This window comes from Leucoraja erinacea, chromosome 40 (genome assembly GCF_028641065.1).
Source record: "Leucoraja erinacea ecotype New England chromosome 40, Leri_hhj_1, whole genome shotgun sequence".
Taxonomy (NCBI): Eukaryota; Metazoa; Chordata; class Chondrichthyes; order Rajiformes; family Rajidae; genus Leucoraja; species Leucoraja erinaceus.
In genome coordinates this window covers 1,718,623-1,744,948 of record NC_073416.1, presented here as the reverse complement: position 1 = coordinate 1,744,948, position 26,326 = coordinate 1,718,623, and the positions used below count along the sequence as shown (strand labels likewise).

The following is a 26,326-nucleotide window of genomic DNA, read 5'->3' as shown; positions in this document are numbered from 1 at the left end:
TGCCTGACCCGCTGAGTTACTCCAAGGCACAGGTTGGCTTCCTTATGAGAAACAGACAATTACAAAAACTAAATTTAGATAATATTTCCATTGAAAAAAGTTGGTTGTTATTTTTCTAGCATCAGAAGTTTGACCAGTAAAAAAATGAAGTTTAACATACCACAATAAAACATCCATGGTTGCCAAGAGGTGAGAGAAAACGAACATCCAAGCCACAGTATAAATACAGGGGATGTGGGTGCTACTGGTATGGCCAACATTCATTGCCAATTTTATTCAAGAAACGGTAAAAGCAAGTATTGAGATACTGAAAACCACAATACCTATGTGATAATATCATTACCCGTTTACATATAAAGTATAGTTTTTCTCGAACAACTCGAGGTTGTTTTTCTTTAGTTGGTGTTGTGTTGCGCTATATTCATGTATAATCCTGTTGGATTGGCTTATGTCAGCGTCTGAAAGTGTAACGCCCAACAAAACACAGCAATGTTCAATGTACGTCATTCGCAGGCTAGCCGAGGAAGAATTTGTGGCGAGGTACAGTACAGTATAATTCGGAGCCAGCATCATTACTCCTAGTTTCCTGGTTCAACTTTGCATTCAAGCAATTAACCATGTATTATTATTTTATTTTTTTTAATTTGTTTTTGTTAGAAGTAAGTACAATACTGTGGTACCTCAGTACCTAATACTTGTTGACATATTACATTTCATATACAACTTCTTATTTTTTAATTTAATAGCGAAACAGGAATAAGGAAGAAAAGAAGAGATTGACATAAGTGGTGCGTGAGGTAGAAAGATAGCCCAAAAGAAGGAAGGAGAAAGAGGCGAAAAAGAGAAAATAAAAATAAAAGAAGAAAAGGAAAAAGGAGATTGAAAGCTTAATCCCTATTTTATGACAAGGCGTCACAGTTTAAGGATAAGAGGGAAGTCTTTTAGGACCGAGATGAGAAAATCATTTTTTACACAGAGAGTGGTGAATCTGTGGAATTCTCTGCCACAGAGGGTAGTTGAGGCCACACAGTTCATTGGCTATATTTAAGAGGGAGTTAGATGTGGCCCTTGTGGCTAAAGGGATCAGGGGGTATGGAGAGAAGGCAGGGATGGGATACTGATTTGGATGATCAGCCATGATCACAGTGAATGGCGGTGCAGGCTCGAAGGGCCGAATGGCCCACTCCTGCACCTATTTTACATGTTTCTATGTTCCAGGCCACTCGCCACCTGATGCTAAAACATTTGATTTCTATGGTTGTGTTGCACCATATGCTTGTAAGAAATCGATAAAAGGAGACCAAATCAACAAGAAGTGGTCTGCTTTACCTGCTAGAAGGAGTCGCATTTTCTTCCAGATATGCCGCAATTAACCATGTAGGAGAAATTGGACAGTGATACATTAAGCGGGCAGGTCAAGCCACCAGTGAGCCCATCCACCATGCCAAGGCACAGGTTGGCTTCCTTTATGAGGACAGGCAATTACAAAAAAAATAATTGTAGATCATTTTTCCATTGGAAATTTTTTTTTTTTTTTTTTTTTTTTTTTTTTTTTTTTTTTTTAAAAGCATTCGAGGTTTCTCTGTGTTGGTGTCAATAGTTGACAGATTTCAATAAAACGACGAGGCCCTTTTGGGGGTCCAGTGAGTGCACTATAGCAAGTTAATATTAAACAGATGCATCTACAAGGATGTTTGAAAGGTTGCTTGAATGTGCTGTGCAGCTGAAAGGCTTTCATAGACCAGAAGTTGATTCCCTGTGGTATCTTTTAGCTAATGGTGAGCCAATAAACATAGATAATATTCATGTCAAATACCTAATAGCTGATCTAGGGGAGCTGATCTAGCTCATCTTGTAGCTCCCCTTGAGAAGTTGGGGAAATGGATCCTTTTTTAAGACGCTGCTATCTTGGTCTTTCTAAACCACTGTCGTACGGTCTTTGGGCGACTATTGACGACCATACAGGCGGCATGTCACAGGGTATGGTCGTGAGCAATCACCCCAAGAGTCGTACCTTTTTCTGGTCGCCGCTGGACTTTCAACATTTTTTAAATTTTCAACGACCTGCTGCAACTATGACGGGTGCCCGCAGTCACCGAAAAAATCGTGTAAGTGGGACAGGCCCCTAAATGTATTGTGTGAATGTTTAGTTTAGTGATACAGCGCGGAAACAGGCCCTTCGGCCCACCAAATCCGCACTGACCAGTGATCCTCGCACATTCCTGCACACACTAGAAACAATTTTTTTTTTTATGATACTGCCTGTAAGGAAAATTCATTTTGTTGTCTCAAATTGAGACAATGACAATAAAGTTGAATACAATACAATACAATTTCACATTCATTCCAAGCCAATTAACGTGCAAACCTGTGCGTCTTTGGAGTTTGGGAGGAACCCGAAGATCTCGAAGAAAACCCACGTACGTCACAGAGAGAAAGTACAAACTCTGTACACAAGGAGCTGCAAATAGAATTGCAACCATCTCCCTTTGTGTGAGGTAACACTCTGGCCACTGGAGTGTTTACCCCTTGATACCCACTGACCAGTTTTACCAGAGCCTCCATGATACCACATTGGGTCAAATGTCACCTCTGGAATTCATCTCTTTGCTCCATGTTTGGACCCAAGGCTATGATGGAATTCTGAGGCTGAGCAGTTTTGGCAAAGCCCAATCTGCACATTGATGAGTGAATGCCACCTGATAGCAATGTCAATGCCAATCCACTGATTGGGTAGTAATCAACCAGATTGGATTTGCCCTGCTTTTTGTAAATAATGACATAACCTGGCCAAATTTCCACATTGTGGGATAGTTGATAATGTTCTAGCTCTACTGAAACGGGTTCATCAGAAACGCATCTAGCCATGGAGCACAAACCACTGAAGCGAGGAGGTTGTGCGGTGTCCAATGCTCTTATTCATTTCTTGATTTAAATCTTTTTATTTGAATTTCAGAGCAATTTGCATACATACAATGATAACAGACAGTGACAGTCAAGGCATAATTGTGCAACAGTATGTAAGCGACCCTCAAAGCCCTTACCCTTACCCACCTTCAACTCACCCGAATCGGGTCGGAACCAAACGGGGACAAACAACACTCACATACGTACACATCCACACAAATATGGTAAGATAAACAAAACAAAAAGTGCTAATAAATAAATAAATAAATGAATGAATGAATAAATAAAGGGGTCACTGATAACAGTAAATAAGTAAGTAATTAAATAAATAAGTGTGGGGAGGGGGGGGTTAAGGGGAGAGCAGCTGCGGTAGAGCAGAACAATGGTGGAGAGCACTCAGACCTCTTCTGAGTCTTATTCATTTCTTAATATAATGTGGAGAGAATCAAATTGACTGGAGACTGGTTTGTGCAGTGGTAGGAATCTTGGAAGGAAGTTTGAGAAGGATCATTCACTCAGTATTTCTGGCTGAACATAGCTGTAAATGCCGTAGCCGTGTCTTCAGTACTCCCTTGCCAAGCCCTGACAGCATTGAAAATGGGGATATTCTTTGAGCTGTTAAATTGTCCACCATCATTTAGGCCTGGGTGTGGAGTAACTGCAGAACATTCATCTGACTCATTGGTTGCGGGGTTATCTTTGTGCATAACATGCTGTTTATAATGTATAGCTTGCACACAGTCTGACAATTTTGCCAGACTGCTACTTCATTTTTAAATGCTCTTGGTGCTGCTCCCAGCATGTTCTTCCAAACTGCTAATTGAACCAAGGTTGATCCCTTGGCTTGATTGTAATGGCAGAGTGAGGGTTGTGCTGGGACATAGTTACAGACTGTAGAGACATTGCTGCTGCTGATGGTGATGGCTGATCTGCTGATGATGGTGATGGTGATCCATGGTGCCTCATAGATTTAAAAAAAAAACAACACAATGTGCTGGAGTAACTCAGTGGGTTAGGCAGCATTTGTGGAGAACATGGATAGGTAACGCTTCGGGTCAAGACCCTTCTTCAGACAGATTGGGGAGGGAAGAAAGCTGGAAGCTGGGGTGAAAGGTGAGGACCAGGGGAACTCTATCCTTGTTCCGACTGGGGGGAGCGAGAGCAGAACTATGGCGCACAGGATGAGCGATCCATCTACGACAGCAGGGGAGGAAAACCATGTTTACTGAAGAAAGAGGACATCGTCTTTGCAAAGAGGACTTCGGGATTGGGTCTTTGCAAGAGGCAGGGTTGGAGAAAGTGTAGTCCAGATAAGTGTGGGATTACAGTAGGTTTAAAGTAGATGTCAGTCAATAGTCTGTCCCCTATGAGACAAGGAGATCAAGGAAGCGTAGAGAGGTGTCAGAGAGAGTCCAGGTAGATTTAATAGCAGTGTGGAAGTTAGTGGTAAAGTTAATGAAATCTACAAGTTCTGCACGGGTGCAGGAGGCAGCCCCGATGCAGTCGTCGATGAAGCAGAGAATGAGTTGGGGGATGGTGCCATTGTATGTTTGGAACAGGAACAATTTGATGTAAATATGCTACACTTTTAAGTTGAGGAAAGTGAGAGGAGTTAAAGGAGAGGTTGTCGAGTGTGAGGACAAGTTCCGACAGGCAGAGTTGTGTATTAGTAGAGAGAAATTGATTGGGTCTCTATGCAAGGAATAACCGGAGGGTCCTGAGACCTTCCTAGTGGGGGGTGGAGATGTAAAGGGACTGGACGTCCGTGATATAGATGAGGCAACGGAGGCCTGGAAACTGAAAGTTGTTGAAGCTGAGGTGTCTCGGATCTAGGTTGTAACCAACTGGACAAGTGGGGATAGAATGGAATCGAGGTACGTGGAGATGAGTTCAGTGGGGCAGGAGCAGGCAGAAACAATGGGTAGTCCTGTTTTTTTGGATTTTCGGGATGAGGTAGAAGCGGGTAGTGTGGGATTGCGGGACAATAAAGTTGAGGGCTATGGAGCGGAGATCGCCAGAGGTGATGTGATCTGAAACGATCTGGGAGATGATGACCTGGTGTTCGACTGTGGGGGTCACAGTCAAGGGGTAGATATGAGGACGTGTCCAAGAGCTGGCGCCTGGCCTCAGCACAGTACAGGTCTCTGATGCCCAGTTTCAAGTTGTCTGTTCGTGGATCCTCTCAATGCTTTTTCTAAGTGTTATTTAACATTGAGGAACACTGATTCATCAGCTAAGGATAGACAGTAAGTGGTCATTTTGAGGTGGTTTCTTGCCCAACTCCCAGTGTCTTCCTGTACACCACATTGCTGCAACCTTTGGTCGGGGATGGCCTGTTGGAACAAGATGTGCACAGAGATTGTAATAGAGGCTTGGCAGTCATTATTCTGTGACTATAACTACATCTATAACTGCTCTCTGACTAATTTGTGGAACAACTCTCCCAATTTCGACACCCTATCCCCAAATGTTTGCAAGGAGGACTTTGCAAAGTTCACTGACATGCTATCACCACATCCAGTTCGATTGCCAGATCAGTACCAAATGGTCTGCCAGGTTTTACTTGTATTCTGTTTTACTACAGCAGTTTTCAGAGGGCAGATAAGAGTCAATCATGTTGCTGTGGTTTGGAGTAATTTATAGACTAAGTAAGGTGGTAGATTTCCTTCCGTGATAAATATCTGTGACCTAGATGGGTTTTTACCACAAACTAGTCATTTCATAGCCAACACGATTGAGATTACCGTTCTTTATATTTAATTACAGATGATTTAATTAACAGTTGAAATTCCTCATCTGATGAGCATTGGCAGTTCTTCAGGTAGTTATTTCATAATTTGACTTTTATCACAACTAGAAACAGGGTTTCAGTGAGAAAGAGGAACTACTAGTGGTTAACAAAGAGGGTCAAGGAAAATACGAAATTTTCGAGGAGCAAATTGATCAAGAGAGAAAACAGGCCTGTGGGCTGGGGTTTTTGCAGACATCTTCACCTCTTTACTGAGGTCTGAAGTTCCCACCTGCTTTAAAAGAGCATCAATAATACTAATGCCCAAGAAGAGTAAGGTGACATTCCTCAGTGAAGACAGACTGGTGACACTAATGTCTGTGGTGATTAGTGCATTGAGATGTTAGTTATGGTGCATATCAATTCCTCCCTCAGCAAGAATCTGGAACCCCTAATGATTTGCCAACTGTCACAATAGATCAATGGGGATGCGATCTCACTGGCTCTTGCTGAATAGGGTTATCAGATTTGAGGCTGAGTGAGTGCGGCCTGGGGAATGGGAGAGCAATGGATAAAGATGTTGTGAATCTGATGTGTCACGTGTCAACACCATGTTTCCACTCGTGGGAGAGTCTAGAATCAGAGGCCATAGCCTCAGAATAAAAGAAAATACCTTCAGAAAGGAGTTGAGGAGGAATTTCTTTAGTCAGAGGGTGGTGAATCTGTGGAATTCTTTGCCAAGTCAAGGGATATTTTTAAGGCGGAGATTGACAGATTCAATGTATGGCTATCAGGAGTTATGGGGAGAAGGCAGGAGAATGGGGTTGAAAGGGAAAAGATAGATCAGCCATGTTTGAATGGGGGAGTAGACTTGATGGGCTGAATGGCCTAATTCTGCTCCTGGAACTTGGGAACCATGTGGGAGAAGGATTGGGGTTTGGAAGAGTCAGAGGTTATGGGGTGAAGGCAAGAGACTGGGGTTAGGAGGGAGAGATAGATCAGCCATGATTGAATGGCGGAGTAGACGTGATGGGCCAAATGGCCTAATTCTTATGACCTTAGGAGTCGGGGGCCTAAAGATGAGCAGACGGGTCTCTATCTAGTCCCCTTCACAGAGCAACTTTGTTCTGAAGTATACCTGTATTGAGCACTCTTAATACAATGTGTCAATTTCTCAAGGCAGCACTTAATACGTGGGATGAAGAATAACATGATTACGAGCATATCCTGCACGGAGAATGCGGCATCAACACTGGCAGGTTTCATGATGAGAACTGTTCAGAGTGGCATGATTCAATCAAGAAACCATCATGATCATGTTCCATACATGAAGTAAATTAACTTTCAACTGTGTTTTGCAAGAAAGTTACAGCGCAACATGATCAAATGTCTGGGCATCAGTCATTTGAATCCACAAGTGAAAGAGAGTGTACTTTTGATCTCAAAACTGTGGTCTAAAGTCGCAAATGACAGGCAATACATGAAAGTAAAATACTGCAAATCAAAATGAAAACCAGAAAAAGCTGGAGGTGCGTGCTCTGATAAGGGACGTCACTTAAAACATTAACACTGTTTCTCTTTCCACAGATTTTGCCTGATCTGCTGAGTATTTCCAATATTTGGTTTTTATTTCAGGCTGTAGACGCCGTCTCTAAAGCCACGACATGGAAAATGGGGGATGTAAGGCATGGCACAGTGGCGCAGCGGGTGGAGCTGCTGTCTCGCAGCACCAAAGACCCGGGTTTCATCCTGACCCCGGGTGCTGTCTGTGTGAAGTTTGCACGTTCTCCCTGTGACTGTGGGTTCCGGTTTCCTACCACATCCCAAAGATGTGCGGGTTTGTAGGTTAATTGGCTTCTGTAAATTGCTCCAAGCTTGACGGGAGTGGATGAGAAAGAGGGATAGCATAGAACTATTGCGATCAGTTGATCAATGGTTGGAGTGGACTCAGTGGCCGAAAAGCCTGTTTCCATGCTGTATTTATAAAACTACAAAACACTTAAAGACTCTAAGAAATAGAAGTAGGAAAGACTGTTCAGCCCTTTTGTGACTGTTTCGCCATTCAGTAAGATCAGTGCTTTAACCTCTCCACCACTTTCCTGCACTAACCCCATATCCCTTGATAACTCTTCTCAATCTCTTGAATATTCTCATTGAGCCTCCACTGTCTCCTTGGGAAGAGAATTCTGGAAATTCACCATCCTCTGGGTGAATAAACCTCTTCTCATCGCAGTCCTGAATGTGAGACCTCTTAGGCTGAGAGTGTGACCCATGGTTCTTGAAAATCCAGTGGAGAGGAAACAACATGGTTGCATCTACCATATAAAGCTGAATTTCAATGAGTTTATATCTCATTTTTCCAAACTCTAGAGAGTAATAGCCCATTCTGCTTAATCTCTCCTTGTAGGTCAATCCCCCATCTCAGGCACCAATCTAATTAGCCTTCACTCCACTTTCTCTTGGGTGAGAAGACCAGATATTCCAGATGCAATCCTACCAGGTCTCTATGTAATTGGAATATGCTTGCAAATCCTCTTGCAATGCGAGTCCAAATCCTCTTGCAATAAAGGCCAACGTACTGTTTACCTTCCTAATTGTTTGCTGAACTTGCACATTAACTTTCATTGATTCTGTGACGAGGACATCTGGTCCCTCTGAAAACTTATTTCTTTGAATCTCACACCATTTGAAATATACTCTTGACTTTCTATTTTTTTTACCAAAGTGAATGACCTCATATTTTCCGAGTTATATTTCATCTGTCACCACTCTGCTCATTCACCTAACCTGCACCCTTCTAACAAACCACGTAGCCAACTAGCTTTATATCATCTAGAAACAGATACATTGTACTTAATCCCTCATCCAATCATTAATATAGATAATAAATAACTCTGGTCGTAGCATCTATTCATGTGGCACGCTTTTGGAGGAGTTGTTAGGAGTAGCCTTAATGCTGAATAGATGAAGTAGTGTCATTGAACAGAGGGTGCACAATGACAAGAATTTAGGGCAGTTTATGGGTAGAAATATGAAATAGCAAAGTATTAAGACGTGTATAGGGTTGAGCAATGACTTTCTGTTAGCAGCGGTAGATGGCAAACTGTGAACTTGGAAACATAGGGTGGGTTAATGCATCTTTAAACTTTTTAAATGAACCATCTTGTAACTGAAAAGTAGTAAATTACTGGAGTGTGTAAAAGATAGCTTTCAATAATATGTTGACCAGCTGTGAATGACTTTTAAAAGTAAAAACTAGCATTGATCCTACTGAGCGGCAGAGATACAACAGACAGTAAAAGACGATAATACAGATATTAAGAGTGGATTACAAACTTGTAAGTGACACGTATGAATAAAAAGAGGGTGGTCAGAAGGACTGTGGACTCCGTCGAAGGACCATGATGATGTAAATGGTGGATACATTAAATTTATTTTATATCAATATTTACTGTGGAGGAAAGGATAGCATCCTGGCCAACCCAAGTAAACTAATATTGATATAGATAAAGAGACTTGCCAAAGTTAAAGTCAGCAAAATAACAGTGACAAAACATTTCTGAGCAGATGGTTTGTATCCCAGGACTTTAAAAGAAGGCAGTGAGAACGGGACATGTGCTCGATCTATAATTTTCCAAAGTTCTCACAAATTTGATTGGAAATTGATGTATGCCAAGAAAGGTGGGAAACTAAAACCAGGGAATTATTGATTTTAGTTTTAGAGATACAGCATGGAAACAGGCCCTTCGGCCCGCCAAGTACATGCCGACCATCGATCATCCGTTTACACTCGTTCGATGTTATCTTCGTTTCACATCCTACACACTGGGGGTAATTAACGGAAGCCGATTAACCTACAAACCTGCACGTCTTTCGAATGTGGGAGGAAACCGGAGCGCCCGGAGGAGACCCATGCGGTCAAAGGGAGAATGTGCAAACTCCACTCTGACACCACCTGAGATCAGGATCGAACCTGGGCCTCTGGAGCCGTGCTGCTTAACTTCAGTAGTCAGGAAATTACTGGAATCTCTCATTAAGGATCGAGTGACAAAGCACCGTGAAAATGATCGATTGTTTCGAAAAACCCAGTAAAGTGTAGTCGGCACATTGAACTCGAGTTTGGTGCAACAGTTGACCAAACTAGTAGGTGAAAATATGTCAATGGATGTTTTTTAAATAGATTTTCAGAGGCATTAAAGAAAGTCCCTCAAAGGTTAAAATGGTGTAGGCAGATGATAACAGCTAAGAAATTGACTGAGTCAGGATAATGGATAGATACTCAAATGACAAGTGGTGCTCAGAAGTGGGGTCTGGAGTTGCTGTATTTAAATTATGGGATCGAAAGTCATGTAGCTAAAGTTTTCTAATTATACAAATATAATGGCATTGTAACCGGTGCAGACAGAAGCATTCAATTACAATGAGAGATTATAGATTCAACCAATAAATATAACAATGTAGGCAAATATAAGGCCGTCCACTTAAGATCTATAGTTACTAAAATAGGATGCAGCCATTCTTCAAGTTATGAAAGGGATGTGTTTCTGGTAAATATTTTGTGCAGTAATATTTCATCAATCAAAAAGGATGGGCAAAATACATTCTAAGTATTTTGGTACAACATATTTCTATGGATGTAGAATGGCATGCAATTCATTATAACAAAATAAAACCCCATTGTAAATCAAAGATCATGCCTCAAAGAATCAAAGGAGTTATAACTAAAATTCCCAAATCAAATATTCTGAAATTGAGTAATCACTGTACTATAATAAAATAGAAAAAAAAGGCGATCTATGAAAATAGTTCATTAAAATCAATCAATCAACCTTTATTGTCATCTTGCAAGCAACAGTTGTACAGTGCAAAATGAAAAGACGTTTCCCAGGGAATAGCGGAACATCGCACATGAAATTTAAAACATTTCACACATAATAACATTAAAAACAATCCAGTCCCTGATGGAACAGTATAAATAGTTAAAGGCAGGTAAAACACAACGTTAAAATACAATAAACCAATCATAAAAATGTCCGGGGCAGCTGATTTGAGTGGCCAGTGCCAGTTATTAAAGTGTCCGTGCCAGCCGCAGAATCGAGGGCAGATAGAGGAAAAAGGCATAATGAAATGCTGGCCTGTGTATCAAGAGGACTGGAACATAGGTGGGCAGAAGTTATGCCATTACTATAAAAAGCTCTGGTTGGACCACACTTAGCTTACTGTAAACAGTTTTGGGTCTTGGAAAGAGTGCAGCGTAGATTTTACCAGGAGAGATTGTAGAAAGCTGGAATTTAGGGAGTGATTTGTTTGAAATTTTTTTTATATTAAGCTAGGATAGATAGAGAGAAACTATTTCCAGTGTTTGTGGTATCTAGGTCTAAGTGGCATCATCCATAAATTAAAGACAGGCTATCAAAAAAAAGCACAAATTGGAAGAGTAACTCAGTGGGTCAGGCAGCATCTCTGGAGAAACATAGAAAATAGCTGCAGGAGTAGGCAATTCGGCCCTTCGAGCTTGCACCGCCATTCAATATGATCATGGCTGATCATCCAACTCGGTATCCCGTACCTGCCTTCTCTCCATGCCTCCTGATCCCTTTAGCCACAAGGGCCACATCTAATTCCCTCTTAAATATAGCCAATGAACTGTGGCCTCAACTACCTTCTGTGGCAGAGAGTTCCAGAGATTCACCACTCTGTGTGAAAAATGTTTTTTTCATCTCGGTCCTAAAAGATTTCCCCCTTATCCTTAAATTATGACCCCTTGTTCTGGACTTCCCCAACATCGGGAACAATCTTCCTGCATCTAGCCTGTCCAACCCCTTAAGAATTTTGAACATGGATGGGTGGTGTTTCGAGTCAAGATCCTTCTTCAGACTCTCAGGGAAGAGGTGAAAAAGCAGATGTTGTATCTGCTGGATCTGCGTGGGAAAGTGCCATAAGTCAAGGAGTGGCTGATGGGACGGAAAAGCATAATAGCAAGCACTGAGGAATATGATCACCTCTCGAAGTCTCCTCCTCTAATGCACTCTCCAGATGGGAAATATATCAATGTTGCTTCCACCTTGTTGAACTAAAATCTTCAGTTTTGCTACCAATGAGCAACACCATCATACAACAATTCAAAATGACAGCTCTCCACCATTTTCATGATGGTGGCTGTGAATGACCAATAAATGCCTTTTGAGATTTTTTTCAATTACTTCTCCGGAAAAAGCAAATGTGTCAATGCTTCTCCTTGTTGCTGGTTTGGCAGGCCGGGATGTATTTATACACGACCTCTGATGCTAAGAAAATAACGTTTTATTTTAGGCATAAATACCTTAAGTGTCCCAGATTACAGGTTTTCTGTAAAAAAGGACACTGACAGGATAGAAACGTATATTTGTTGTTGATACCTCAAGGTGGTGAGTAGGTTCTTGCGGGGCAAATGAGTCGGGGACATGATGCCTTAAGGTTCACATTTGTTTCTTTCTCTCATTTGTGCTTGGCTTGAGGAAGCACTCTTGTTGAAGTATATCTTGTATATCGGCTTGTACTCGCTAGAATTCAGAAGATTGAGGGGGGATCGTATAGAAACTTACAAAATTCTTAAGGGGTTGGACAGGCTAGATGCAGGAAGATTATTCCCGATGTTGGGGAAGTCCAGAACTAGGGGTCACAGTTTAAGGATAAGAGGGAAGTCTTTTAGGACCGAGATGAGAAAAACATTTTTTTTCCACACAGACAGTGGTGAATCTCTGGAATTCTCTGCCACAGAAGGTAGTTGAGGCCACAGTTCATTGGCTATATTTAAGAGGGAGTTAGATGTGGCCCTTGTGGCTAAAGGGATCAGGGGGTATGGAGAGAAGGCAGGGATGGGATACTGAGTTGGATGATCAGCCATGATCATATTGAATGGCGAATGGTGCAGGCTCGAAGGGCCGAATGGCCTACTCCTGCACCTATTTTCTATGTGTATGTTTCTATATGTTAGAATTTAGAAAAAAAAACTGATGATAAGAGAAATCAGAGTTATAAGAAGTGCGTAAGATCCAAATACATGCAAGTAATTACATTTAAATAGCAGAGGGGTGGAGAAGCAGGAAAATCTGATAATTGACAGTTTTCCTTCACTAAATTTATGAACATTTCGTAGCTTCATGACAACATCTTGACCATCAGTTTGGCTGGGCTAGAACCTTTCTTTGTGTGGAGACAATTGTGGGACCAAATCTCATTCAAAGCTTGTATCCTAGTTTGATCCCACACTGTAGTTCTGAGGGAGTGCTACATTATCAGACTGCCATGTTTTGGATGAAATATTAAATCCAGCCCTGTTCACATGTTGGGATAGGTTTCAAAGACCTGATGGCACAGTTGGCACCTATACCTTGGTCGACATATCTCTCTCAACCAGCAATATAATAAGTAAATTAACTCATTCATTTCATTGGCTGCTCTTTGGACATTCTCATGCGCAAATTGGTTCTCACATTTGCCTGTGTAACAACGATGTCTAAATATAAGTAGTAAAGCACTGGAAAATTGGAAAAAGATACAATGTGTTTTTTAAGTTTTTCATTTCACCTCGGGGACTTTGTTGAACTCCAACATTGATCAGTGAAGTAAAGCTCATTATTCCAATTACCTTTCTTTATCTGGGAGTATTCTGGGCCTTTTTACCATTGGCAGTCTCAGTTCCATTTTGTCTGCTGTTATTTTTAATGCCAGCTGTAAGGAGCTCATTGATTGATTTAAGGGCCTGTCTCATTTACGCGGTTCTTTCGGCGACTTGCCGGCACCCGTCACAGTCGCTGCAGGTCGCCAAAACTTTTTAACGTGTTGAAAATCCAGCAGCGACCAGAAAAAAGTGCGACTCTTTGGGCGACTACTCACAACCATAAAGGCGTCACGTGCCGACATGTCGCGGCGACCTGCTGCGACTATGACGGGTGCCTGCATGTCGCCGAAAAAAAATCACATAAGTGGGACAGGCCCTTAACTGGGACATGATTGGAGTTTCTATCAGTGTAACGGATCTTCCTTGTTGGGTGGATGTTCAGTTCAGGATGGTCATACATTGCAAGGAAGCTCAGTCCAGTAGTTGATTCTGAGTTTTTTTAATATATATATATATATAAAATGGGTCCCACTTATATATATATATATATATTATTGGCCACCTAAAGCCGCATCGAGGGAACTCACCATGGAGTAGACGTGCGTTCAGTGTTATTCGCAGCTCAGAGAGCCGTGATCCTCTCACTTCCTGGGTCTGGCAGAGACTGAGTGAGGGACTACACTTCCGGGTTTTATAGTCCCTCCCCTCTGCCGCCAGTGGGGGCAGCAGAGAGAATGGCAGATTTTTAAAAAACAATAATATCTCTCTGATTTTTCATCGATGGGAAACATCCTCCAGTCCCGGAAGGCAGAGGGGGGCTCTGAGTGAGGTGGCCAAAAATGATGGCCGTAGGTGGCGGCGTTCTTTCGGAAATCGCAGCACAGTGGGCCAAAAGCGGTCAAGTTCAGACTTTTAGTAATATAGATAGAAAAATATATATGTGTGTTTACAGACTATAGTCTACTCACTGCGCGCAATTACATTTTACAAATGATATTGCTCAATCTTTTAGAATTATACTTGCATATGCTATGACATGCGAACCAAAAGCGCAAGAATTGGCTGCTATTTATTCCATTCATGATGGTCGCAAGAAAGCTAACAAGTTGGCAATTTTTCAGAATTTGCAAAAGCTGCCTGTAAAAGTTCCAATGAATAACTTTGTTCTGCTGGCACTCTAACTTACAATGACCACGAAAGAGCAACCAAAACCTAGCCATCAACAGCTGACCTGTGTCCTGGTTCACTTCTAGCAGTCTTTTTTCCTTCTCTCCCATTAGTGAGCACCGACAGGTGCTTTGAGAAACTGACCAAACAGTCTTGGCAAAAAAATTAAATTGCGTAATGGTTTTTTTGTGCCGTATCGCAATTCCTGTTTTTGTTCCGTCAGATGAGATGAAGCCATTAGCATGCACACGGCAGTCCAATGTCATACAACACTTATTGTAACATCACTTGTGCACTCTTATACTTTGTACTTAAGGCTAGCAAGTAATGTGCGCCTCGCACACTGAAGTAGCCTTAACCAGTAGATCGAGGCCTGCTTTGGCAATTGTTAAAGTGGACCCAACCTTATGCTGTGGTCAGGGGCGGATTAAGGCTCACTGGTGCCCTAAGCACTGACCAATCTTGGTGCCCCCCTCCTTTCCACACTGACCCAGTCCATTTTAGTTGTTGACCTGTCTGACCAGATATACAATGCAGGTTGCAGCAGTACAAACATTTTTTTTTTTTTTTTTTTTACAAATCTTCATTCGTTTTTTTTTTTTTTTCTTTTCACCCTTTTCCCAACTTTGTGGTGCCCCGTTTGGCCCTGGTGCCCTAAGCACGTGCTTAGTCTGTTTAATGGTTAATCCGCCCCTGACTGTGGTCACCTGCCCTATCTCTGCTTGTTACAATTTCTATAGTTTCTGTTCCACTCGCAGCTGGAGAGTTTCAACTTCATATCTGGATTAAGCAATATTTTTGTACTCGTGTTTCAGATTAACAAATCATTCTGCAGTTGGATATGGGATATAAAAATAATTGGTGCTCATAGAATATTGGATCTTGTATCCATAAAAGCAAAAGGCCAGAGGCTTTGGGCTTGTTGCTACTGATTGCTACAATCAGTAATAGGAAACAGAATAATAGATAGTAGATCACAGGAGAAGTATCAATAAAATATAATGTACAGCAGAAGTGCCGATGCATAAATATTTAATAAGGAGAGAACTTATTCAATCTGCAGGGAGTTGTCTGCGGATGACCAAATTTCCCTTCTGAAGTCAAGTGCAATTGAAATTATTATGCTGCGATCAAACCAATCCTTCACATTAGAGGATATGTCATGGAGCTGTGGAAATGAGTTCAAATATAATATAAATGACGTCACCAAAGGTAAGCAAGGACATAAAACTGTATTTATTCTCCATCTTCCATGTATGACTGCAATTTAGCTTTATAGCTTCTGGTAAAACCACATGAGAAACACTGGCAATGATGTTATAATGTGCAGTGCCACCCATGCTCTCCTCCCATCATTGTAATCCCTGAGGACATCCACCATTCTTGTTCACTTCCCACTGAGTAAAGGTTGGTGCTTAACCGATCATTGTCAAATGTCCCCAATCATTTACAGGAGTTAGTTCGATTAATCAAACCTAATATTAAACATTCTGTTCATTTAACTTGGCTTGGCTTATTTTAATACATGTCGCGTTTTAATTTGTTGCGTGCCAACCAGTCAGCGGAAAGACAATACACGATTACAATCGAGACATCCACAGTGTACAGATACATGATAAAGGGAATAGCATGAATAACATTTAGTGCAAGGTAACTCCTTCCCGATCAAAGATAGTCCAAGTGTCTCCAATGAGGTAGATAGTAGCTCAGGACTGCCCTCTAGTTGTTGTCTCTAGTTGTTCTAATTGAGGGAAAACAGGCATGACATGACCCCTCTCAATAATCATTCAAAAAATGAATATTGTAATGCAAAGTTGTGTATCGATGCTCACTCATTAAACGTACGCATGCATGGACCTCTCCAAAAGCGGCAAAGTTAAAGTGTTGCCCAGTTTGTAATAAATAATTAATCTGCTGCAGATGCGTGACAAGTCTCTGCTCATCAAGGCAAGCAGACAACAGATATGGGGTCTCATTTCCAGTGGTAACGAAAGCTTTCCGCCCGAAAAATCCACCCACTTGCTGTGGAAACACAGATTCTTTGATCTGACCTGGGCCATAGGCAAAACTCAAGCCACATTCTTTGGTGCTAGCCTAGGTGGGCACATACACAATTCACACCCAAGCCCCCAAGTCTCATGGGATAGTTCATAACTATGCTTGATGTGGGCATAATCATTTCTTCTGCCCCAAACCCAATCTCCCAAACACGTCCTTTGCATAAAAAGGGATGAAAACGGCATATCTTTGGAGTCGTCATTTTTGTGTGTGGACATGGACATGCAGTGGAGGAAAATGTGGCCATGTGCATTTTGGGTCACACAATAATAACATTGATCAATCTTGTGCTTTGTTTGAGGAGAATTTACTTTGATCATTGCTTGCAGCGAGATCATAAAGTGGTTCTAAAACAAGGCCTGGAATTGAAATAACAAGTACAATGGCACATTAATGAGGCAATGCACTGTGGGCAAGGAATTTGTTCAAGTGGGAGAGTCTAGGACCAGAGGCCACAGCCTCAGAATAAAATAATAAAAGGACGTACCTTTAGAAATGAGATGAGAAGGAATTTCTTTAGTTGGAGGGTGATGAATCTGTGGAATTCATTGCCACAGACGGCTGTGGAGGCCAAGTCAAGGGATATTTTTAAGGCGGAGATAGACAGATTTTTGATTAGTAAGGGGGTCGGGTTATGGGGCGAAGGCAGGAGAATGGGGTTGAGAGGGAAAGATAGTTCACCCATGATTGAATGGCGGAGTAGACTTGATGGGTCGAATGCCCTTGTTATACTCCTAGAATTTATGAACTAAAGTTGAGCTGGTGGTCAGATGTGTGAGAGATCAAGGGGGGGGGGGGGGGCACGTAGATTGGGCCTGGTGGTGGTTGGGTTGATCAGGCAGCTGATCGCCGGGGGGGAGGGGTGGGGGGGGATGTTGCAATCTGAAGGCTGAGTTGTGAAGATCTGCTTCAGTCCAAGAATCACTTCCATTATTTAGCACATCAGATAGATGAAGGATCCTGAAGGAAAATGATGATTGTCTTCATAGTATGTGCTGTAAGTCCCATGATTTTTCATTGAAGTAGAAATGCATGGTGCACATAAACATTGCACTGCCAGATCAAATTTCTTGCCACATTTCTAATTTCAACGCAAATACCAGGAGGATGAAATCTACCCCACACTGGGACCAACCCAAAGTATGAGCGTCAAATAGGAATAGGCTCAAATTAAGATTTAGCACTCTCACATTTTGCATCAGCTGTAAGGTATGCTTCGTTTTGTGCATTGACCGCAAAATAAGAGCTGCTGTATGGAGGCAACGTGCCTGCTTGTGCAAAATGCAGTTTTAAATTAATGCTTGCTGTCGCTTAAAATCACATCTTCATTGGTTGCCCCCTTAGTGCCAAGGTTCAACTTGCTGATTGGTCTTGCGTTTACCAAAGGTGCTTATGCAGAGTAAACGCATTTTTCTGTGTTATTCAGTTGGCCTAAACAAATCCATCCTCCGAGTTGACCAATGCTGCATGCTCTCTGGCAGAAACCAGTGAAGAGGAAATGCTGGTCCTCAACTGTAGAATTTATTGGAACCTTTGAGGATGTGTTCTTGAGAAAACTCGGGGAAAATCTGGCAGGTTAAATGGCTTGAGCCGCATGGTATAAAGCTATGATCCGAACGGCAAGATAACTAGCAGGACATACAATGGACAAGGGCATCTCTAGCTATTTACAAGCATTTGACATTGGACTCTTCCTGAAAAGAATAGTGATTAATTGCATAAATACTTTTACAATCCAAAGCTACAAATGCGCAAATGCTTAATAGAATTGTGCTCAAGCGCTCTGATAATGGAACCAGAAATCTCTCAGTGCGCTACATGGAAAGTAGTATGGGGACTCTTGTGCAGTGACCCTGATTATTTCAATAGCATGGACAACATTGCAGCAGATACTCTCGTTGGCCTCACGAAAAATCTGCCAAGTGATCGTTCATTGTTAGCTCCTGGACTATCAATAGTCAAAGGCATGTTTGCCTTGGCAGATCATAACTAGTCCAACTGTTCCCTTGAAAGATGCTGGTTGTGTCACACTGGACTTTGCGTAAATTCTACCTTGGTGTAAACTAAACTCTAATTTCCCCTTCCTCAGTATCCACGGGTTAGTTTAAAGGAACAAGTCAATGGAAGTTAAGTAATTCCTTCATTAACTCCCCCTAATCAATGGTTCACAAAATCAAGGGAAAAGAGTAAATAGAGGACACTAATTACTTGAAAGTGTTCCCTCATCTCTGGAGCATCTGGCCCCAGAGGTATTTCAATTCATGGAGTGGTTAATAAAAGTGATAGCTATTGCATTAGAATTGGGGGTTTTTTTTAAGGGAGGTTTTACAGAGTTGATCCTTGCAGGTTGTAATTTATGTGATGTTCTTAGTGGGGAAATCCTTAGGATTCACTCAGTACCTGCTAAAAGTTGTTCTTGCCGTTGAAGAATAGCTTTGAGTTCATTGTGTACCATATGAAGTCATCTCAGAAGGCTTGAGTTTGTTCACTGGCTTGAAGACTGAAGACATTTTATGACACCTTCTTGTGACTTCTGATTGGCATTTGCAAGGATGCCATGCAGATTCACCCTCACACCTTCTGCCAAGTGCGTCTCTCTACTTGTCAGTGCTACATCTGTATGTAGCCTCCAGAGATGCCCACATTCATAAACACCACTGCTTTGTTATACTCCAATGATATATAGAAAAATACAAAAGAAATAGGTATTTAACCAGCCTTAAAGGGCATCCTCTTTTTTTGAAGTGATTTGCACACTCTAGACATGTCCCTTCTGTCCACTCACATCTAAAGGTGTAATGGTTTTAGAACAGGGCTTGGTCTGGGTTTGCCAGCTGTAGATATGCATCTTAGTTTCACTTCAAGGTGAAAATGAGCTGGCTTTGTACAATATTGGAGCAGCAGCATGGGCAGCACTGTTAGTCAACATCATCATGGCACCATTTTGTGTGCATATTCAGTGTGTGGATCGATCAGGCTAGGTTTTACTCTTACGCCATCTGTAAGAATATAAATGACTATTTGTTAAGAACTATTTGAGTCTCTACCATAATGAGGAAGTAATAAACTCCACATGCAAAATGATGTAAAATTGGTGTTCTGATTTATTTTTTTCCAACCAATGTTTAATTTACAGATAAATGTTTTTTAAACGAGAGTGTTTTAAAAAAAAAAAAAGGTTTCCAGAGAGATTTACACTTTTGTATTCTTTCTAGCTGGCCATTCACTGGAGTTGCTGGAGCCACTGATAAAATTTCAGGCTGGCCTAAAGAATTTAAATTTGCATGAAGAAGAACATGTTCTTCTCATGGCCATCTGCCTCCTGTCACCAGGTAAGGACAGCAGCAATGCGTGAAAACGAAACAAATTTGCACGAGTACCCGTAACAATAATAAACCAATAATAATAAAACATAAGGGCGTTTGATATCCATGAAGATCACTTGCGCTTATGATCGCCAATCTGTATGTCTTTTCGGTACTCGGCTTCGGATTGTACATAGAAACATAGAAACATAGAAATTAGGTGCAGGAGTAGGCCATTCGGCCCTTCGAGCCTGCACCGCCATTCAATATGATCATGGCTGATCATCCAACTCAGTATCCCGTACCTGCCTTCTCTCCATACCCCCTGATCCCCTTAGCCACAAGGGCCACATCTAACTCCCTCTTAAATATAGCCAACGAACTGGCCTCAACTACCCTCTGTGGCAGAGAGTTCCAGAGATTCACCACTCTCTGTGTGAAAAAAGTTCTTCTCATCTCGGTTTTAAAGGATTTCCCCTTTATCCTTAAGAATAAATGGCTGTACAATTTGTCCTAGGTTAAATGAGTGTGGAGCATAGGGCAAGTTGTCAGCCAGGGTTCCAGCTTCTCTAATTGCCCAGGAATAAACTGTTCCCTTCATGCTGATGATCTTGCCTTTGAGCTGGAGAATGGTAAAAATTAATCGCCAATCTAGACAGAAAATAAATTAACACCCAATCTGCTTTTCCTGCACAGACCTCCAACAATGCCTCTTCTTCATGTAACAAAAAAAAAAGAACATGCCACCTGAGTTGCCATGTTTAATTTTCTTCCTACATTCCAGTCTTCTCGGAGCACTTCAAAGCCAAGTGTGTCAATTTTGTGTCTTTCTTCGGTGTAAACCAGCAGTTCCTTCCTACATGTCTCCCAGTTCTCTCTTTCTAAAAACAAAACCTGACTTCAGTGTCAACTGTGGGGTAACTTTTCCAAGCCCACTCCCCCCCCCCCCCCCCCCCCACATCCCATCCCAGTCAAGAAGAATTCAACCACACGTACTGAGTTGAAATGAACACAGTTGATGCTGCAGCAATTAATGTGAACGATCGCTGCAATATCAAATGACCATTTATTATCTATAACAGTCGGGTGTAGGTATCCTGCCTGAAATGTAATTCACACTTGAAAGCCAAGTTGTCTGAATTAAGAATTATTTACTTCTGTGCTAGCATTACACTTGGGTTTACCTGTAATGGACTGAAATCCAAGAACACAATGACAATAAAGTTGCAATTCTTGAGGATTGGCACTGAGCACAATCTTCATCAAAACCTAAGGTACACAAAAAAGCTGGAGAAACTCAGCGGGTGCAGCAGCATCTATGGAGCGAAGGAAATGGGCAACGTTTCGGGACGAAACCCTTCTTCAGACTGATCGGGGGGGGCGGGGAGAAGAAAGGAAAAAGGAGGAGGAGCCCGAAGGCTGGGGGATGGGAGGAGACAGCAGGGGGACTGAGGAAGGGGAGGAGATAGCAAGGACTAACAAAATTGGGAGAATTCCATGTTCATGCCCCCAGGATGCAGACTCCCCAAGCGGAATATGAGGTGCTGTTCCTCCAATTTCCGGTGCTGCTCGCTGTGGCCATGGAGGAGACCCAGGACAGAGAGGTCGGAGACGGAGTGGGAGGGGGAGTTGAAGTGCTGAGCCACCGGGAGGTCAGCTTGGTTATTGCGGACCGAGCGGAGGTGTTCGGCGAAACGATCGCCCAACCTCCGCTTGGTCTCACCGATATAGATCTGCTGACATCTAGAGCAGCGGATGCAATAGATGAGGTTGGAGGAGATGCGGGTAAACCTCTGTTGCACCTGGAACGACTGCTTGTGTCCTTGAACGGAGTCGAGGGGGGGGGTAAAGGGACAAGTGTTGCATCTCTTGCGGTTGCAAGGGAAAGTGCCCGGGGAGGGGGTGGTACGAGAGGGAAGGGAAGAATTGACAAGGGAGTTATGGAGGGAGCGGTCTTTGCAGAAGGCAGATATGGGGAGAGATGGGAAGATGTGGCGAGTGGTGGGGTCACGTTGGAGGTGGCGAAACTGACGGAGGATTACTTTTTGTATGTGACGGCTGGTGGGGTGAAAGGTGAGGACTAGGGGGACTCTGCCCTTGTTGCGAGTGCGGGGGGATGGGGAGAGAGAGCAGTGTTGCGGGGTATGGAAGAGACCCTGGTGCGAGCCTCATTTATGGTGGAGGAGGGAAACCCCCGTTCCCTGAATAATGAGGACATTTCAGATGTCCTGGTGTGGAACGCCTCATCCGTGGAGCAGATGCGGCGTAGACGGAGGAATTGGGAGTAGGGGATGGAGTCCTTACAGGAAGCAGGGTGGGAAGAAGTGTAGTCCAGATAGCCATGGGAGTCGGTGGGTTTATAGTGGATGTCGGTCAGAAGTCTATCACCTGCAATGGAGATAGTGAGGTCAAGGAATGGTAGGGAAGTGTCGGAAATGGTCCAAGTGTATTTGAGTGCCGGATGGAAGTTAGTGGTGAAGTGGATTCATTTACACTGTTCAGTACGTTTACTGACCCGTCAAACTTTTGCCCAGCAAAAAGGAAACGTGCTCAGATAACGCTGTTTACCTGTGGGGAAAGAATTCCAGTATATTCTCAGCCATCAGCATCCACGGGGAGTGTGAGGGTTCAGGTTTCATGAAAATTGCCCTCCAAAAAACCCCAACACAGATGTATTCTATGCATAAACCTTTAAATAAGTAGCAAAGCTATATGTCATCTCCTGACTCCTTTAACTAACAATGTTTTTGACACTACAATTCTATATTTTAGGCCTGAATAATATGAATGCAGTAAAAATAAGTCAAATGAATGTCACAATGACTAGACCATAACACGGACCCGAATCTTCAAAGGGATATTGTTGCTAATCAGCCCACAACTTCACAGTACTTTGTATAAAATAAATAACCTAACAATGTCTTTGCACACTTATTTGGCATTACAGCTGAAGTCGAATTTATTACTCGAGCTTATTATAAAAACACACCAATGTTATGTCAATTTTGCAGAGATCTTACGCATAACCTTACCTAGGCTGGGCTACCACTGAAACTAAAATCACTTAATTCTAAATGTCAAAGGGACAGTGCAGTTTATCCAGCTATTCCAGCTGTCTGAAGAAGGGGCCCCTCTCTGGAAGCATTGCCTCTCCCTTCCCTCCACAGATGCTGCCTGACCCAATGAGTTACTCCAGCCCTTTATGTTCAATGCAATTTATTCACTGTGTTCTGGATACACTTAATGGCATTTCATCAGGTTCAACATAATATTCATCAGTCAAAATCAAATACTGAGGAGATTTTGACTTCCGAGCCTTCTTGAACAGATCCTTTATGTTCACTTGCTTACATACCTTCCTTCTCGCATGCATAGAGTATGAATGATGCAGGTGAAACTGCATTACCAGCATGCCAAATTCAATTTTACATTTTGGAAAAAAATGTATTGAATTACTTAACATGCTTCGGGATTTTTGCTGGGAGCACGAGAATTCCAGATGCATAAATGAGAGTTTGTTTCGTATGTAAATTGTATCTTTCACAACCTTAATCTCAAGGCCAATTAGGTATTTTCAAAGGATCATCATCACGATTATCACATAATTAAAGAATCATAAAGATGTTACAGGGCAGAAGAAGCTAATTCAGGCCATGATGACTATGCTGATCTCGAGAAAAGCTTGTCATTCTAATACCCATTCCCCTACTCTGGAAAGCCCAACATCCAATTTGTGCTCAGCAAGATAGTGCAGACCACAATGTGATCATGGCTTGATAGTTGACGTACCCATTGAATTCACCAATTTCCGGTAGCCTTTGCTGTCTCCTCCCCTTCGCAGCTCTCCCTCAGCCCTCGGGCTCCTCCTTTTTTTTTCCTTTTTCCTTCCCCCTTCTCCCCCCCCCCCCCCCCCCCCCCCCCCCCCCCCCCCCCCCCACATCAGTCTGAAGAAGGGTTTCGGCCCAAAACGTTGCCTATTCTTAAGGGGTTGGACAGGCAAGATGCAGGAAGATTGTTCCCGATGTTGGGGAAGTCCAGGACAAGGGGTCACACAGTTTAAGGATAAAGGGGAAATCCTTTAGGACCGAGATGAGAAAAACATTTTTCACACCGAGAGTGATGAATCTGTGGAATTCTCTGCCACAGAAGGTAGTTGAGGCCACAGTTCATTGGCTATATTTAAGAGGGAGTTAGATGTGGCCCTTGTGGCTAAAGTGATAGGGGGTATGGAGAGAAGGCAGGTATGGGCTACTGAGTTGGATGATCATATTGAATGGCGGTGCAGGCTCGAAGGGCCGAATGGCCTACTCCTGCGCCTATTTTCTAAGTTTCTATTTCCTTCGCTCCATAGATGCTGCTGCACCCGCTGAGTTTCTCCAGCACTTTTGTTTACCTATGACTTGATAGTTGTTTCTTGATTAGTGCTTTTATGATATACATTGGTCTGGACACTGGGCTCTTCTCTGAATAAGGTCATGCAATCTTTTACATTTGCCTGAGAAAAGACACGGGGCCTCACTTTAACATCTTGTCACATTATAGACAATAGGTGCAGGAGGAGGCCATTCGGCCCTTCGATCCAGCGCCGCCATTCAATGTGATCACGGCTGATCATCCCCAATCAGTACCCCGTTGTACTTCCCCTTTTCCAAACTATGCCATTTAGATAGTAATCTGCCTTCCTGTTTTTGATACCAAAGTGGATAACCTCACATTTATCCACATTAAACTTCATCTGCCATACATCTGCCCACTCCCCCAACCTGTCCAAGTCACCCTGCATTCTCATTGCATCCTCCTCACAGTTCACACTGCCACCCAGCTTTGTGTGATCTGTAAATTTGCTAATGTTACTTTGAATCCCTTCATCCAAATCATTGATGTACATTGTAAATAGCTACGATCCCAACACCGAGCCTTGCGGTACTCCACTAGTCACTGCCTGCCATTCTGAAAGGGACCCGTTAATCCCTACTCTTTGTTTCCTGTCTGCCAACCTCTTCTCTATCCATGTCAGCACTCTACCCCCAATACCATGTGCTCTAATTGTGCCCACTAATCTCCTATGTGGGACCTTATGTTCCCTCAAAATGCACTGGAGTGCCAGCCCAGAATATGTGCTCGAGTCCTAAGAATCAGACTTGATTTCATAACAGCCTGATTCAAGATTGCCACTATAATCTTGTGCATGCTTATGCCACTGTGAAATCAGTCTTGTGAACTTTTGTTTGTGTCTACGTTTTCAGATCGTTCTGGATTACAGGACCGTGCCCGAGTGGAGCGCATTCAAGATAAGTTATCTGAGACTTTGCAGGTGTACATCCGGGTCAAGCATCCACCCCCAGGTAATTGGTTGCTGTATCCGAAGATGATCCAGAAGCTGACAGACCTCCGGAGCCTGAGCGATGAACATGCCAAACAGTACCGGTCTCTGACCTTTCATCCTGCACATAACATGCAACTCACACCACTTTTGCTTGAGGTCTTCAGTAACGATGATGCGAAATGAATCACTGTCTTTCATTTCTAACTTGATAGGTTTGCACAGGGTAAACAGGCTTGGTGGTTAACGCAGCATTTCCTTTGAAAATTTAAACTTCCAGTGATGACGCAAGTCTAAATTATTACACCACTGATTTAAAGAGAGAAGAGGTGGGGTGGTAGTTGCAATGTTCTGAAACAGTTGCCACCAGTTGCTGTACAATCTGAAGCCAGCAAAGTAATAACAGTAGATTTCCCCCTCACAGATATGTACTATTTACCTCAACAAAACAAGAGCAATGATAGGAAATATTTTGAATATTAAATAGATATATGAATGTGCATAAACTACATATATCTAATATATTAACTATTCACTTAATATGAATGCTGTGACCTATCATTAGCTGCAGCATGTAACAAGTGTGTGCAGGGGGAAAGTTTACCATGAGATGAAAATACAAAAAGGGCAGATGCTGTAGATCTGGAATAAAAACAGAAAATGCTGGAAAAGCTCGGCATGTCCGGCATCATCTGCGAAAAAAGGAGCAGAGTTAAAGTTTCAGGTCCAGAACCCTGAGCCAGAACATAAAATTACCCCTTTTGCCACCCTTGACTGTGTTGCCCAGACATTTTGGAGAGGAAAGATTTATTTTTACATAGACATTGTTAATATTTAATTTTTTAGAAATCGCAAAGCATAAGCTGAATACAGCAGAAGCATTTTTAGTTCTCAAGGAAGAGAACCAGCATTGTCTATCGTAATAGTGATGGTATGATATCTACATATAGGTCATCCGGTACCATCACCCGATTTCGGGTATGGTGTGCGGATATTGTCTAATTCGGTTGCACAAATGCCAGGGATCAAAAGAACCCCCCCCTCAGTCAGGACTTAGATCTTACAAAGGAAGGAATGGCAGTTCCCGTATCCTAGCGTGTAACCACTGTTCTTAAGCCGTGAAGCACATATCGTACGCCAGGAAAACCATCACAGAAAGCCGCTGCAGGCCAACTGTACGGTTCCATGCCTTGGGTAATGTGCAGCACACCACACACAGGAAGCCAGCTGCCTGC

At 42.5% G+C, this 26,326-nt stretch overlaps 1 protein-coding gene across 2 annotated transcripts in view; it reads left to right on the top strand.

Moving 5' to 3' along the window:
* LOC129714723 (vitamin D3 receptor B-like) overlaps positions 1-25,716 on the top strand; it is a 116,246-nt gene extending 90,530 nt beyond the window's left edge. For both annotated transcript variants that reach the window (XM_055664501.1, XM_055664500.1), the window contains 3 exons: positions 15,469-15,617; positions 19,679-19,795; positions 25,015-25,716. In XM_055664501.1, coding sequence (XP_055520476.1) covers positions 15,469-15,617; positions 19,679-19,795; positions 25,015-25,277 — 529 coding nt within the window. In that variant the 3' untranslated portion in view covers positions 25,278-25,716. The remainder of the gene's footprint in view (positions 1-15,468; positions 15,618-19,678; positions 19,796-25,014) is intronic.
* The last annotated feature ends 610 nt before the right edge of the window (positions 25,717-26,326 follow it).